This window comes from Syngnathus floridae, chromosome 2 (assembly GCF_059516105.1).
Source record: "Syngnathus floridae isolate MCC-2025c chromosome 2, RoL_Sflo_1.0, whole genome shotgun sequence".
NCBI classification, from domain to species: domain Eukaryota; kingdom Metazoa; phylum Chordata; class Actinopteri; order Syngnathiformes; family Syngnathidae; genus Syngnathus; species Syngnathus floridae.
In genome coordinates, this window is record NC_142414.1 from 11664981 (window position 1) to 11680835 (window position 15855).

General features: G+C 41.2%; 2 protein-coding genes across 4 annotated transcripts in view; one reads left to right on the plus strand and one right to left on the minus strand.

Moving 5' to 3' along the window:
• Positions 1-424: 424 nt before the first annotated feature.
• On the minus strand, positions 425-15848 carry slc9a8 (solute carrier family 9 member 8). Of its 3 annotated transcripts, none has more exons than XM_088361005.1 (17): positions 15699-15848; positions 14116-14284; positions 12584-12765; positions 11992-12072; positions 10580-10638; positions 5770-5853; positions 5123-5224; positions 4995-5029; positions 4091-4234; positions 3775-3910; positions 3579-3684; positions 3384-3500; positions 3215-3297; positions 3021-3132; positions 2511-2731; positions 1900-2046; positions 425-1437 (listed from the first exon to the last, which is right to left on the minus strand). In XM_088361005.1, exons 2-17 carry the CDS (start codon positions 14229-14231, stop codon positions 1324-1326), a joined length of 1839 nt encoding a protein of 612 aa, XP_088217131.1. In that variant the 5' UTR covers positions 14232-14284; positions 15699-15848; the 3' UTR covers positions 425-1323. The 3 variants fall into 3 exon arrangements, with proteins under 3 accessions (XP_088217131.1, XP_088217123.1, XP_088217117.1); XM_088360997.1 differs by lacking the exon at positions 15699-15848 and adding an exon at positions 15433-15623; XM_088360991.1 differs by lacking the exon at positions 15699-15848 and having other exon boundaries at positions 14116-14465.
• b4galt5 (beta-1,4-galactosyltransferase 5) overlaps positions 15046-15855 on the plus strand; it is a 30928-nt gene continuing 30118 nt past the window's right edge. Inside the window, exon 1 of the mRNA XM_088361018.1 lies at positions 15046-15768. Within this exon, the coding sequence (XP_088217144.1) occupies positions 15663-15768 (106 nt within the window). The 5' untranslated portion in view covers positions 15046-15662. The remainder of the gene's footprint in view (positions 15769-15855) is intronic.

The following is a 15855-nucleotide window of genomic DNA, read 5'->3' on the forward strand; positions in this document are numbered from 1 at the left end:
CGAGCCGGAAAACCTTCCAGCACTGGATCCCATCAACAATTGATGGGGTATTGCCAAGACTGAATCAGATCCAGTAATGGAACCAAACTGATAGGCTGCATGATGAGCTCCTTGCTTCATGAAAAAAGGGGTCTCCAACTAAGTACTGACTGTTTATGAATGACCATAACTTTTATAAGACCAACAAATCTATAAATATTTTCATGTAGTATTCTATTTTTAAATGGTGAATCAATCATTCTGAAAATAAAATCTTGAAAGATTACCATATGCGGGATGAATCAATGTAACACAAGTTTCACTTTGGATTAAACTACTCAGTCTTCTCCAATATAATTTATTGAGACGCATCTAAGTACCATCATCAACTGTTTCTCCGTTACAAAAATAAACAAGAAAGCTCACATGAATGCAAACCCTTGACTTGATTTATGACATTTTTTATTAACTCACTGCATGAGGTGATTGTAAAAAAAGCACTGAAACCCAGAATCAACACACAAACATTTAAATAAAGACATTCATTTGAGATGACCTTAGCGATGCACAGTAAACTCTCCACAAGCCACAATTCCAGTTGTAATTAAAGCTCAGTGTAGGTACGGCAATCTTACCGGGGATATAAACAAACATTGACCATGTCATCTGGGAGCCAGAATCACAAATTATAGCATATTCTAATGAGTCTGAAACACCCCCCCCCCCTCCTCCCCTCCACTTCTCTTTATTCTTTAGTTGCCAAAGAGCTGCTGTGTGCATTGTGGCACTTTTGACATTACATCCTCATTCTGTAAGCTTCAAATAATCAGTGGGTGCATATAAAGGAAGAAGTCTGAACAGAAATATAAATGAATACAATATAAAATGGCACTATTGCACATTGTTCACCTGACACAAAGTAAACTTTGAATAAAGCAGAACCAGTATAAAAAGTGAAGGTGTTCCTTATAATTTCTTTACATTCAAAGAGTCTGTCCTTTCACAAGTGGCAAATGCACAGAACTTCTCATATTCTGTTCAATGTCAGTGAACTGAATCAACTGTTAATTATGCTGCAGACAATGTGGCATTCAAGTAAGGAACAATCTTTTTCACGGAATTAGTTTGCCTCCCAGTGTTTGCTAGTGCAGATTGTCTGAACTTCCTCATGATGGAACAGACCCCAAAGCAAATTCTTCACACAACCATGGAGGCAGTTTATAAAAAACAAAACAAAAAAAAAAAAAAAAACAGGGGGATAGTGCATGTGACGCAAGTCTGTCTCTCACATGCCATGGAATACGCGAGTGCTTTGTATTTCCATGTGGTGTCAAAGTGTTCACTTCACAGAAGCTCTGCCTCGTCATTGTCGTCCTCTGAACCCGAAGGACCCTGACGAACTTCTTCATACCACTTGTTGGTTAGAGTCTTCATCTGGATCCGTCCGTGCATCAGGTCCTGTTAAATACATGCTCCAAGTTAGTGCAAGTGAACACATACGTCATTTAACAATTCTGTCAAATTCCAGGAAGCTTTTATTCATGTAGTTAAACGCTTTGATTTTTTCATTCCTTAATATGGCTAAAACAAAAGGTAATCAAAATGTGTGATGATATCTATTGTCTTTAATGATACACCAGTGGATATTGAGAATTATTTCAAGTTCTTGGATATACAAAAGAGTGTGGCTGTATCAATTTACAAAAATTGTCTTGTTAAACAAATTTTAATGTCCAAACTTTGTTTTTGTATTTTAGTACTGGCACTTATTCTACTGAATGCGGAGTATATACAAGCTTGAAAAATCCATCATTCAGCAATATGCAGAGTACTTAAATTGGCTTAAAGGATTGCCAGCAAAGTGATGAAGTGGCCTCCAGTGTGGCGGAGGATTTCAGTCCGTCTCTCGCCATCTCTTACCTCCTGGGTGAGTCTCCGGGTGAAGAAGGGGTTAAGGTACTTAGCATCAAGCCACATGAACCCCTTCAGATCCTGTCTCTGGTGTATGTGAGCCTCATATTCCTCCTCTGTCAGTTCTGATAGATGCTCCGACTCAATGGTATTCCCCTGGAGATAGCAAGAAGAAGGTGAGGGTCAGATAATCGGAGAGAAAAGGGTTGACTAACTAGCCACAGGGGAAAGGGATGAAGGAAAAGGAGGTGGACCACAGAATTAGAAAAAACGTCCAGATGACACGAGTAGTTTCGAGATCACACTGAAGGATTGAGTGAAGAGTCTGCAAAGGGATTTTAGTAATAGAGAGAAATGCAAGCATAATTGATCTTGCTCCCTTTGGCAAGGCTGATTCCCAGAAGAAACACATCAAATAAGAAAATTCTGCACACAAAAAAATCATGTTTCTCTGTGGTGTAACTGTGTGACTCAGTTATGAGAGTGGTTTATATTGTGAAAATCTTGTGCCCTTCATAAACCATCTCCAACCCTTTGATGTTTTTCGCTCTCAAGAGAAACCACACAGTCTGATGGCAGAAGATGAAGGCAATGGCACAGCTTGGATCAGTGTGTGTTACCATTTTCTGCGTCTTGCTCAGATTGATGTCCTTCTTATTCTTGCGCCGTGACTGGCTATCTTCAATATCCATGATGCGGATGAGTGGCATGGTGCCACCCCCGAGGAGAAGGATAGTAAAGAGCACGATGATGATAGTGGTGGTGCCGATCAGTTGCCGCTTCTCGATTGGCTCCAGGCCAAGATGCAGGCTCAGAGCATACGGGATAGCACCTCTCAAACCTCAAAAATGCAACAACAAAACAACAAACATTACAGTAACTAAATTGTCCAAAGGTGAGAATGTTAATAGTTAACTTTCTACAAGCAGAATTTTTTGAGCCAGATTTTTACTAGTGTAAAAATAAACGTTTGGTGCTCAATTGCGGTTCTTTTTTTTGTTTTTAAGTGGTCCATATCTGATAAACACCATGCACTGAACACAGCTTTATCAGCCATCTTGTGCAAACACACAAGTGTAGATGACTTCCTGTTTCTCTTTCGAAAATTACTGTTGACTGTCTTATCTCACCACTGAACCACATGATAAACATCATCTTGGGTGTGATCTTGTGATCTCTGCAAAAGTTAAGGAGGAATGACAGAGGGAAGATGTTGACGGCACGACCCAGAAGAACCAGCACCTAGAATGAGATAAGAAAGTCTTCACGGTGACGGGAGACATAAGCCACTGCGCACGAGTGTCAACATAAGTATATCACTTACAATGCACCAAATAACAAACGATATTTCAAATTTGTGAGGGAAGCTGAAGATGGATAGACCGAGGAAGGCAAAGACGCAGGTCTCTGAAAGTGGGGTGAAAAAAAAAAAACAGCGTTAACGGCTATAATAGTGATGGGATAATTACGGGAAACGGTGGGAATTAACTGACCGCACATAAAGGCCACTGAGCGTAGTGTCTGCTGCATGAGGATCTGGGTGACAGGAGACAGATTGTGATGGGTGTAATGAGACATCACGATTCCAGCAAACAGGATGGACATAATTCCTGTGGATGAAGAGTCCACATATTACAATCATACATGAGAAACAAAATCAATCAGTCAACCTGCAAGTATGTGCCTACCAGACAGTGAAATACCCTCTGCCAGGCCGTAGGGAAGGTAAGCAAAAATGATCATCATTCCAAACTCTAGAGAGGGAGTCTTCCTCAAGTCAAAGTGTTTTAGGAACTGGTTCGCAAGTTAAGGAAGATCAATAAGACTGCTGCAAAATAGATGTTCACTAAACAGTACAGTATCAGACCCAACATAAGTGGATACAAGAGCAGAGATGAGTCCTGTGAGGGTCCCCAAGGCAGCAGAACCAAAGAACATTTTGAGGAAATATGACACTGCTTGCAGAAATGTCTCCCAGCCTGTGCTTGTGTCTGAGCGGGAAAAGAAGCCCTCTGCAGTGCTAAAGAAACACCAGACAGAGAACAAAATGTTAACCAAGACTAGTTGTACCTTTGACTGACCCTAGAGGGCAGACAAATTCCATCTTTCAAATGCAAAGCCGTGTGTTTGGATGAGTGAACAAAATGTTGGCACCAAAATCTGATGACGTATGACAAATTTGAAGAAAATGGACTCTTACTTTGTGAGGACAATAGAGACCGCATCATTAAGGATGCTTTCACCAAACACCAACATGTTCAGGACGGGGTCCACGTTGAGCGCATTAAAGATGGCGATGGTAGCGACGGGGTCTACAGCGGAGATGAGTGAGCCAAAGGCAAAACTACAACACAAGAAAGGTTCATTGTTTGTTGTTGAAACTTTCCAAATGATGTGGAAACATTCTTGCTTAGTTAGTTATCTAAAATGCTCCACTAGTTTCTGTTTCCACAACCTTGTAAAACAAAGAGCTACTAACCTCTGCACTGATTAACCAGTTTGCAGAGGTGACCTCCGAAACCTCTTCACTCTCACCGCCACCCTGCTTTCTCTCAATAAATATTCCCTTACAAGAGGCAAAAATTAGACTGCTTCCAAGCACCTCTGTACCACACAGGGGTGCTGATGGCTTTCCCCGCTTGCAAGTGTAAAATGTGCAAATTGTCTTACGTGTGGTTCTTGCATAAAAGGTAGAGTAGGCAAAACTCTATCAAGCGGAACTTTATTTGTGGTCAATCAGAGGCACTTTAAGTAGCAGCCGGCGTGTGCTGACTTCACTTTAACACAAGTTTGAATGTGAGTGGTTATTTCTTAACACAGCCACATACCCAGTTGTAAAAGGACATGCATAATTCATAATTTCAGTCTAAAATTTATGTTGCTGTGATAGAACCGCTTATTTAGCATAATATTGACATTATTAGTGTTTTTTTTAATTAATAAACATTGAAAAATCAAAACATTCTCTACTGTCCCGTCAATGTCTAAAATAAAGAGCAACAATCCTTGCTGGTTAAATGAACAGTGTTTGAACCTGCTATTATTCTAATTTTAATGAAGAAACAGCAGAAAATGAATATGTAACAGCAACAACAAGGTCTCACCTATCTGTCATGGTCATCTTGTAGATCACATCTGCCTGTGGGTGAGAGAGAAAAAAAAAACCCGCAAGGCTACTGAACTCAGAGCGATGGAAATCTATATGACAAAATGTAGTCTGAGCATATCTTACTTGTCCGAGGAAGTAGATGCCTCCTCCTACGATGAAGGCAGAGATAGCCGTACCAATCACTGCAAACAGGGTGATGGAGCCAATGTTCTGGAAGAAGTTACCCTGAACACACATGGAGGGAGGCAATCCATTAGATTTCAGTGGGGAGGCAATAACACATTACTATCAGTGAACATTCAATACCATGTTTTGAACGATTTATGCTCAGAATGTATTTTTTTTTAATATCAACTTTCTCTTGCTGAATATGCTTGGAAGTACATTTGAGAGTGATTGTGAGTTTCATTTCTTATCAAATCTGAGAGATTATGAAATACTTCTTTCCCTAACATTTCAAATTACAGCAAACATGCAAAATGCAAGGTGAATACATTAAGAAAATTAATTTTAAGGTGAATACATTAAGAGTATTAATTTTAAGGTAAACCACAGTCGCACCACTTTTGTTTTTTAAAACCACGGCTAATTCATTAACAGAACACTCAAATCACACATACTTCAGGTGCTCATATATTTCTGTATATAAAAAAACATACACAACAATCGCATTAGATAGTAAGCATTTCTTAATTTCATATTTAAATTGCCCTGTTGAAAAATCTTGTACAATACTTGTATCAATCACACTTTGTTCTGCTGTACATCACCTTATGTAAAGAGTATCCTGATTCAAAGATGATGGGCGGGAGGAGCAAAAGAAAGAACATATTGGGTCGGAACATTTCCTCCTCCTATTTGAAAATAAAAAGAGAAAAGGCCCTATTTAACATTTCACAGTAAAAGAGCAACAACAACAAAAGCAAAATTATCAAGATTTAACAACTTGACAGTGAATAAGCAAACGAAGTGCTCCCGAAAAGCCACGATTGTCGCTCTAGGGTAATTCAACATGCAAATTAGCTTGAACAGTTTTTAACATCCTGAAATTCAAAACCACTTGATTCAAAAGGAGATTAATCGGAAAGAAGGATATTTTAGGAAGTTGTTTCAATTGGATCAGTTACTTTACTGAACTGGTGCACATTTGCCTGCGTAAATCCAAATAGTGATGCTAGTACAAACCAGAAAATGAAGGAATGCTTCTTGTTAATACTAAATCCACCACACATATTTCTTATTCATTACAATAGTGGCAACAATCATCAGCTGACTTTATACTTAGCTGTGGACAAGGGAATTTGAGGAAGAGAAGCCAAGAAACAATGCTTTATCTGACAGGACATATTAGCATGTTTGCTTCTGGATGACTGGCTAACACACGTATGCATGCACGCATGCACGCACACACGCACACAATGCCAGCAAATTCATGCATGCAGAGAACTACCCACTCAAACACACATGCTATAAAAAGACACGTGAATTCCCCCTAAGAATAATCCACGCACACACACAGTCTCTGCGACCTTAGCTTTCTGATAATTTCAGTGCTATAATGAAATCATTGTTGCTAAATGGGCCAGCCTAGTTCAGGCGTGGGCATCATGTGCTCGTGCAGTGCTCCCTTCTTGTCCCTGGGTCTGTGCATACTAGACCATGTGCTCTTGCAATAACAAATTTACTGTATATGCACGATGAACACGCATGTACGCACAAGCAAGTGGATGTGATGTACATGCATCATCTGCCCATGCATAACATTCGGTTGAAGGTGGATGTAAAAAAATCTATAAATGAAGCAAGAAGGAGCCGAGCAACAAACTGCGCAGCAGAATGTCCATAATTCCTTTTAGTGCACGTTAAACTCAATACACGGTGTGCGTTAGAAAGCAAAAGAAGGATAGATCTATTTCTGGGTAGTGGCTGACTGGACATTTGTATCAGTTTTCTGTCAGAAAGATCGAAGAGGGCCGGTCCATATTTAGTCCATCTAGTCAACAATCTCTCCCTTTGTGTATAGGCAGCAGTCTTGACAGCTTGTTCGAGCCTCTCTGCCCCAATGACCCCATGAGCAGATGGAGGCGAACACAGTCTGCAGTCATCAGCTCCAGGCACAGCATACCCATGATGAACAGAGATGGAAAACTGACCCCTTGTGGTGAAAGGAGAAAATAGTTCTGCTGCAGTTTTTGATACCTGAGCAAAGTACACATGGTGCAAGGTAGATCGGATTGATTCAGAGTAGATCTTATTCAATTGTTATGCTACTAGGTTACTAACTCAAACAGCTTTTTTTTTTAGACTTATATGAAAAAGCGGCCACCTGATAAAAAATAAAAAAACCAACAACAGCAAAAGTTCGACACAAATTTACACTCCCCCAACTTCATTTTAAAACTAGGTCAAGCTATGGGATTGCATACAGAGCATACATGTTGCGGAAACAGACTTCCTTATGAGAGAAAAAGAGGCCATTCAGAAATTCTTGAATGTTCCCGCTCAACTAGACTTTTGCCTTACGGGGAAAGTGACAAGGCAAACATAAATCACATCTGAGACTGAGGATGGCGGCCCTTACATGCAGCAGATTGACAGACATAATTCTGCATGCATGCGCAGGTTTAATAGCAAAATAAAAGAATGTGTGCAGGAGTGAACAGGCACATATGCATAGACATTATGCAACAATTGAAATACAAATGAAAAAAAGCTTGTTCCCCACCCTAGTAACACTTTGCAATAAATAATAAAATGCACCACATTCATTCAATTAGATATTATTAAAAAGTTTATTTCTGCATCTCTTTTTAGCGTATGAACCTTTTATTCACCTAGTACTATAATGAATAATCTAGTATATAAATATGTAACTATATCTAATTGTACAGGTTGATGTATTACGATTTGCTTCTAATTTGCCTTGATTTATGCTCGTCCGTCCGCAGCCAGGTCGGCAATGTGAATGAGAAACAATTCTAATTATCTTACCTGGATAAATAAAATTTAAATGCAGGGTCAGTAATTACGAGACTGACCTACGTGTGAAATCCTGAGGGAGTGAAGTGGTTCAAATTAAAGATGTTGCAGACAGAAGAGATAATTACATTTGAAAAGAAGCGAATTGCAAAAAAAAAAAAAACTTCGATGAATTTCTGTGTGGTTCCCCTGTGACCGCACTTGATGAGGAAAAAGGGCCCCGAAACCATAATTAAAACCATTCTGTCCGTGTTGCTCCATTTTCTTGGTGTGAAGAGATTGAATAACATGAAAAAAATATGCACTGGCCTTTGAGGCTTAAAACACAGCACAACAGTCACATAGAAAAACCCATGAGTCAATGACAAGGAGGCAAACTAGGAGACGGGAAATTGTATTCACTAATGTAGCTTGATGTACTGGTCGTTTTCTTGTTTCAAAAGTTGCTGCCAGAGATACTTTCTAGCAGCATTCTAGTTTTCCGGACCTCAAGGCAAATGAGTGTATTCATAATACAAAAGAGTGCAAAAGAGACTTTTTTTTTTTGTTTGTCTGTGGGGAAAGAAGTGCAGATGGGGGAGTTTGCAGTAAAGGGCAAAGAAAGCAGATTGGTGGGGAAAGGCAAGGGCAAAGCCTGGAAAGGCAGGATGCGACTGCCTCGGGGGGTCTTGCTGGTTTGTGGCTGAAGGCTTGATAGGTTTGTAAAATGGGCCAACTTTTGAAACATGCTTGCTGAGAAAGCAAGAGAGAGAGAACGAGGGAGGGAACGCCTGCTTTTAGGATAACTACAAGTTTGAACCTTCAGTTAAAAAAAAAAAAAAAGTCATTAAAATTTTGAATTGAAGGAACACATTGCTTCTGTTGAATATAACGGTGAAAAAAGCATTTTCGTAGCAAGTTTTTTTGTCAGAGTTCATTTGAGGTTTTCTTGTCATTATCAAATTTTGAGAACCCGGATGGAGCGGTGTTCGCCCTACACCACTCAGTGGGATGTGGTCTGGCATAATTGCTTGCTCGTAAATACGTTAGCCTAACATGACTTGTTAACGGGATTGGCTTTGTTAAAATGGTTCGGCAGAGAAGTTTAAACATTTCCTCCTTTGACAACGACTTGATGGCCGAATTAACGGAGCAAATAGAAGACAAACAACAATATGTTGAAAAAGAAAGACGATGTTCAGCAGCGACTGAACTGATCAATCTAATAGAAAGAAAAAAAAAAACAAGAGTAGCCACTCAATAAAAGCTTGCAGGAAAAACTTAAAAAAAAATGTTGCAGCATTTCTCTCATTAACATGTCTGACAAATGAGATAATCTTCATGTTCAGCTCCAAAGCTGTTTCCTCAGTAAAATTCATCATAAAATTCAAGAGGATTAGGTCTGTCTAATAATTTTCTTTTTCTTCATTATTTTTTTAGCTATACACCTAAAAAAAAAAATCAGCCAGTGGTAAAATTAAACTGTCCAAACAGTTTGAACTGGTGTTTAAGGTTCTAGTGCAACAGGATTAAATTTAACATGGTTTAAACGCAAAAAATTAAACTGAGATTTACAAAGAGGTTTAATTGTAATCTGTCTGTAATCCATCCGAACCATTTTATCCAGACAAGGTTTTTTGCCAAGCCTGACGTGTTTTCGTGTTTTCGCAGTGGTTTTCTCCGGGCACTCCGGTTTCCTCCCACTCCCCAAAAACATGCATGGTAGGCTGATTGAGCACTCCAAATTGCCCCTGGTGTGAGTGCCAGTGTGACAGTTGTTCATCTCTGTGTGCCCTGCGATTGGCTGGCAACCGGTTCAGGGTGTCTGCTGCCTACCATCCAATGACTGCTGCGATAGGCTCCAGCACGCCCGCGACCCCCGTGGGGACAAGAATAACCTCTTTACATGTGTCAACAAACAGAGCTACTTGTGCATTTAAGTATCCTGATTGAACCCATGACACACATTGATTTTAAAATTCCTTTCAAGGGCATGTTCTGGTATCTGAAGAGTTTCTGTGGTCTTAAGAAACCCAAATACTGTCAAGACTTGGGTTTTAAAAAGGGGTATTGGCTGCTTGTAAACATAGTCACACGTTCTGAAAAGCAAATGGGCACCATGGGCTCATGTTACTGGGGTCAATGACTACACAGAACCCTGAGCGGCCCAAGGTAGAATATTGACACACCCACTTACCAACACACACACGCACACACGCACGCGCACACACACACACGAAACAAAAACACAACAGGTCCCCTTGTATACAAAACACTGGCATAACCTGTCCCCCCCTCCCGCCCCTTTTTTCTCCATATTTCCCTCTCTTGTTCATTCATTCTTTCACTCGATGGTACAGAGTGAGGAATGTTAATTAAAGGCTGCAAGCTCCAGAAGAATAACAACGGGGTGGGGTGGGGGCTACAATCAGGGCTCCATTGGAGCACGAGTGAACCACACAGAGTGTGCGCAGGTATTGCGAGCGGAAAAGATTTATGACAAACATTCGAGATAAGGCTAAGGGAGCAAAATATTGAAGGGAAAGCAAAAAAAACAAAATGGACAGAACATGCAAATGCAAAACCAACAACATTCATACATACAAGAATGAGTCACTGTACCTTCCAGTTGGCCAATTCTTGGAACTCAATGATCTTAATGAATCCTCCCATTAGAATCCCTAGAAGGAATATAGAAACAAGAGAGCAAAATAATGTACCACTTTTAATATATGAGAACATTTCAATCCAACTTCAAGGTGTCTGGTTAGAGGTTAAAGAATAGACACTAGCAAAACATGTTGACTTTAGTTAATGAAGATACTACACAGTTCTCCAAATAGTGCTCCCTTTGTTATAATTTACTCACTGAAAGTTCCCATAGACTTTAGTGATCATGACAAAGCTCAGCGAAAACACGTGAACTAAAACGGTGAGAAAAGAAAACCGTGTAGGGAGCAAGAGTAAGACACTCGGGAAACTACAAGTGTAAGCATCAAACCGGCACCCTTGATGGATTGGGATGGTGAGGAGGAGGGCAGTGGATGAGAGAGAAGCGATAAAGAAGAAAGAGCAGTGTCTCCCTGATATGTTCACACGTTGTTATCTCTCTTCAGCAGTGTCCTGCTCTAAACATGCCGAGATATCAATGCAGTCAGGGGGCGAGGGACAAAAAGGGATAGAGACAGATACAGTCCTCTCCAAAAGTTTTGGAAAGGCAAGGTCAATTGCTTTGTTTCTGCTGTTCAGTACACCAAACACATTTGGGTTTCGGATCATGAGATGAACACAAAATTTCAGAATTCCAGCTTTTGTTTTGTGGTATTTACATCAAGACGTGTTAAACAACTCAGGACAGAGGACCTTTTGTTCGAAGCAGCTGATGGTAGCAGCTCTTTTTGAGCAAGATGAAGACATTATTAAATAAATTAGAGGGATCATTCATCTGTGATGGTCCATTTTTTACTAACAAGCTCACTTTGTATTTTTTGATCAAGAAAATAAAAGCAGTTTTCATTTTCCATGTCATCCATTTGTTTTGGAGAAATAATGAAACAACTAATGCCTTGAAAAAGCTTGTCTTGATAGGTTTGTTCAATCACAATTTATTTATTCGAGATCATTGTAACTATGTGGCCAACAATGTCACAATAAAAGGGATGAACCACTCTGAAAGTTTGTGGACAGCTCTACTTGGGCCCACATCTCCGGTGGTTGCGAATGTTGTTCGTGGCGAGCACGGAGCTGAAAGTTTGGTGACAGCTCTAATTGGGCCCACATCTCCGGCGGTGGCGAATGTGGTTCGTGGCGAGCACGGAGCTTTTTGACTTCCTTGACAGCAGGTGTCTGTTATGCAGAGCCTCGTATCTGGCAGGTAAGAAGCTGGAATCATTCGACTAATCTTTTCTGTTAAGCTGTTGAAAGCTAATTCTGCCTCTGCAAGACACAGGAACTCGCTGGAGCTATCTGTCTGTCTGTCTGTCTGTCCACAGAAGTGAAGGGAAAACATTCTGTCAGTGTCAATAGAAACTCACCAAGTGACACAACCGCGACACTCTCTGGAAGAAAATGTAACTTGAACTTGATAAGCAGATGAACCAAGATGATGCAGATACCTGTTGTGACAAGATGGAGCAAAGATAAAAACCATCTGTTGCACTGATTTTGTAAGAAATAAACATTTGCAAGCAAGTAAGTTCAACATCATCTACTTGCCAATCGGTACCAGGTGTTTTCAAGTTTGACATTTGGTCAGTTACCATCCTGGGTATTTCAAACTGGTGATTAGAATATTTGCCAAGAGGGAGTTGTTGCGTATCTGCTTTGCCGTTCACAGGGCAGTCACACCTGAATACATATCCTGCTGCTACATGCTACCACTAGAAATAATTAAAATTCATAGAATGCACTCAGTGACTCACGTTTAGCAGCAAAAGGAACATGTCGTATGTTTAAAGAGACTGATGTGTAATGCAAACAGTGTTGACGGTGCACTGCTTCCCCCCTCCTGAGACGCCGGATGGTGGACCAGGATTTCCTTTTTTAATTTATATATTTATATTTTTTAATGTATTGTTTTTATTTGTTATTGCTACCTATACTACTACATCATGAAAGCCAACCTACCAATGACTAGAAGGCTAAAGAATATGGTCAACCCATTGGACTGTTCTTCTTCTTGGGCCTGGACCCCCGTTTGCGCAGGTAGAATGGCCTTGGGATTTGGGGGTGCTGGCATTGTCGGCTTGGTTGACAACGCTGTGGAGTGGATGGAATCATTTGCGTGGATTTCTGTATCATTTGTCTTGCTACAAGGAGAAAAGCAGAGTAGTACGAGTGAGTGGAGTGTAACACAAAATTCACTTCGAAAAGAAATCTTTCTTAAAAAACAAGATTCACTTAGAAAAGACCCTTTCTTAAAAAATGTAATTCAGAATAGTTTTACGGCAACATACTTTTACATTTACTTGAGTATTTCTAGTTAAGAAGAAACAGTAGTCTTTGCTCCAATGAGATACATTTTGCTTGCTACTTATATTTTTAGCTACAGGTATTCATTACTGCTTGTGCGGACTATTTTGGGTCGTCAGAGAGACTTATGTAATACGACTGTTTCACCAATCTAATGTAACTACTAGTGACAAAAAAACAGAGCCAGGGAGCCACATGAACAGCATACAGTCTACAGGGACCTACAGAAACTAAGGTTTTCAAGGTGACTTGTCTACAAGGAAGAAATCTATATTTGCCTTGCAGGTAGGTTCCATCTGATGCGTGACCCCAATGCAAATAAAGCAGTATACAAAATAGATGGATGGACTATGAAAAGAACAGCAGGCCTCCATATTTATTGGCACTACTATGAAGCTGGAAGCTATGAAGCTGCCTCATCGTTTTTTTTTTGGCCAGCACTGCTACCTTTGTTGGACGCAGGTGACCACCTGGCCGACCAACAGTGGGCCGCACCCTCTTCCTTACGGCTGCAGTCTCAGTGTGAGATACGCACCCATGCCTTCTTCCTTGTTGGACCCTGGATGGGGCCGACCTCCGTCGGACACCATCTGCATCTACCCCGCCAGAGTACCCTGGGTCCTCTAGACACAGACACCTGTTTTTGTGAGGCTCGACATCCACAGCCCATCAGCTGACCGCTGTGGATCGAACCGCCTCTGTGCTGTTTCATGGACCTGCTGGGTATTTGGGGGTGGGGGGTCTCACCCAGCAGGCCTGCAGTTAGGGGGGTGTCCCTCACGACTGCCACAATCACTTCCTTCCGTGACGTCATCGCCAAGACATGAAGGGGAGGGGGGCGTGGCCCTATTCCTCATGAAAAGTGGGCGTTTTTAAGGGCATTTATTGTTTCAATATGTATCCAAAATAAAATAGAAAATGCTAACTTTTTTCATTTTCCTGATAAAAAAAGATATACATGAACATGGTTAGTTAGTGAAAAATTAACCATCGTCGCGTTTACCCTCCCTTTAACTCGTGATGTGTTTTCTACAGATAACGCAAGAGTTCAAATTTGTTGGGACAATTTCTTCCCAATGACATTGACAAACCTCCGATTGGTTTCGTCTAGCCCAGTACTATTTCATATTGAGACTGACAGGCTTCTCCACAAATCACTTATATTAGAACCATGAACTCACACTAACCTGACAGCCGCTATGTCTTCCGGTCTATCGAGTAAATCGCGAGCCTCTTCAATGTCATGCTTGGTTGATGAAAGCTGGCTGTCAGACAGAGAATAATCCTTGTGAAGAGCGTCCATTCCCTTGTCATTTCTCTCATACACGTCCGAAGACTTTATCGCCTCTGTTCGACCTGACAAGGACGGGCAAAGAAATAAAACTGACAACAACGAACACAGAACGTGAACTCTATTGGTTTCCATTATTGTCAACATTAGTTCAAACAATAATACGAATGTTTATCCCTAAAAAGACTAACAAACCCATGTCGACAGCGCCATGTTTGTTTTTAACGTCATAATCTAATTCCTGAGTGTATGCTTGTGGGAGTTGTAGTTTCTAGTTTTGTACGCATGCGCAGAAAATACGGAAGCATGTATTTTAATTCGCTGTTAGCTCTTAAAATACGTATTAGGATGGTTTTCCTAAATATTAATTGAGGGTTGACTTCAGTAGTTAAGAGGTTAGTTTTTCATGTTATAAAAATATGTTCCAAATGATAGATTTTATTAAATGGACACCATTTCCCATAAGCCTTTGCAACGGCGCCAGTTGTCAAGTGCCACCCTTAAAAACGAGTGCGCCCAATGTAATAAACCGACGCTTCATGTAGGCAGGAACACTTAAGAATGCTGCCACCAAATGGAGAGAAAATGTGGGGCTTTATGTAAACGAGCGTTTTAAATAACGCAAAACATTAGGCGTTTTGCCATATAGTACCTTAGTTGAGTATTGGCGTACGGGCTGCTTAGAGATCCCTTATGTATTTGATATCTTACCCGTCCCAGAAGGCAATAACCAAAAAATAGAAAAATAATAATCAGCGTGTCTGTTTCAAGCGAATGCATCCCCCTACACACACCCACCACAGCCCCCCCTCCCCTCTGTGCACGGTGGATACGCTAAAGGCACGTTGCAGTGTCTACGCCCACTGAGGTGCTGCTGCTCATTTTCCTGCGGGAAAAAGCTCATTACAGGAAGGCAAGCAAGCAAGGTAAAGCAGGCAGGGAGGCTGGCTTGCTGGCTGGCTGGGAGGCAGAGAGAGCTCAGGAGCGGCCGAGTTCCATCATCTACGTACAGCGTGACAAATAATGGCCCAGCACTGAAAAACGACAAGGCCGCCGGGTTGCTTCGCTCTGTCACCGCCAAAGTCCGTTGTTCCCGTACGTGTGCGTGCGCGTGTGTGTATGGGTTTTTATGATTTCCACCTCGGACTTTAGACGCATTTAGAGTTGAAACAACCCCTGTCAGGAATGGAATTCGTATGACTGGACTGATTACCGGAGGACCTCTCCTGTTGTCAACCTGCCGTGGAAATCGACGTGTGCTCTTGGCCGCCTGCTGCCTCGGCGAAGCCGCAGAGAGAGCGACACCACCACACCGCTCGGATCGTTAAAAGCCTACCACTGTCCGAACCTTCCAGCACCTGGACACATCGGAACCGCTCTGTCTGCTGGCTGTGTGTAGATAACGCAAACGTGCCACCGTGTGCTTTTTTTGCTGCCTGTATAATGCCGACACATTTGCGTTTCCGGAGAAGGTCATACCTTGGGCTTTTATTCCTTTTTTCGCTCTCAACCTCGGCACTGTATTTCATCTACTCCGCTCCTGGTATCGGTAAGTCTAAAGAAATTTTCTTATTTCTTAATTTGATGATATCTTGTAGGGTGAATTCGGCTGGCTAAATCATGTGTGTCGTTGGGA

What these genes read in the sequence shown, in the direction of transcription:
- slc9a8 (XM_088360991.1), bottom strand. Translation starts at nt 14,366, where the DNA reads ATGTTGACAATAATGGAAACCAATAGAGTTCACGTTCTGTGTTCGTTG. An exon ending in CAGGATACTCTTTACATAAG is followed by an intron (nt 5,225 to 5,769) that starts GTGATGTACAGC and finishes ATGTGTGTTCAG; the next exon opens with GGTAACTTCTTCCAGAACAT. An exon ending in TGAGCAAGACGCAGAAAATG is followed by an intron (nt 2,047 to 2,510) that starts GTAACACACACT and finishes TGCTATCTCCAG; the next exon opens with GGGAATACCATTGAGTCGGA.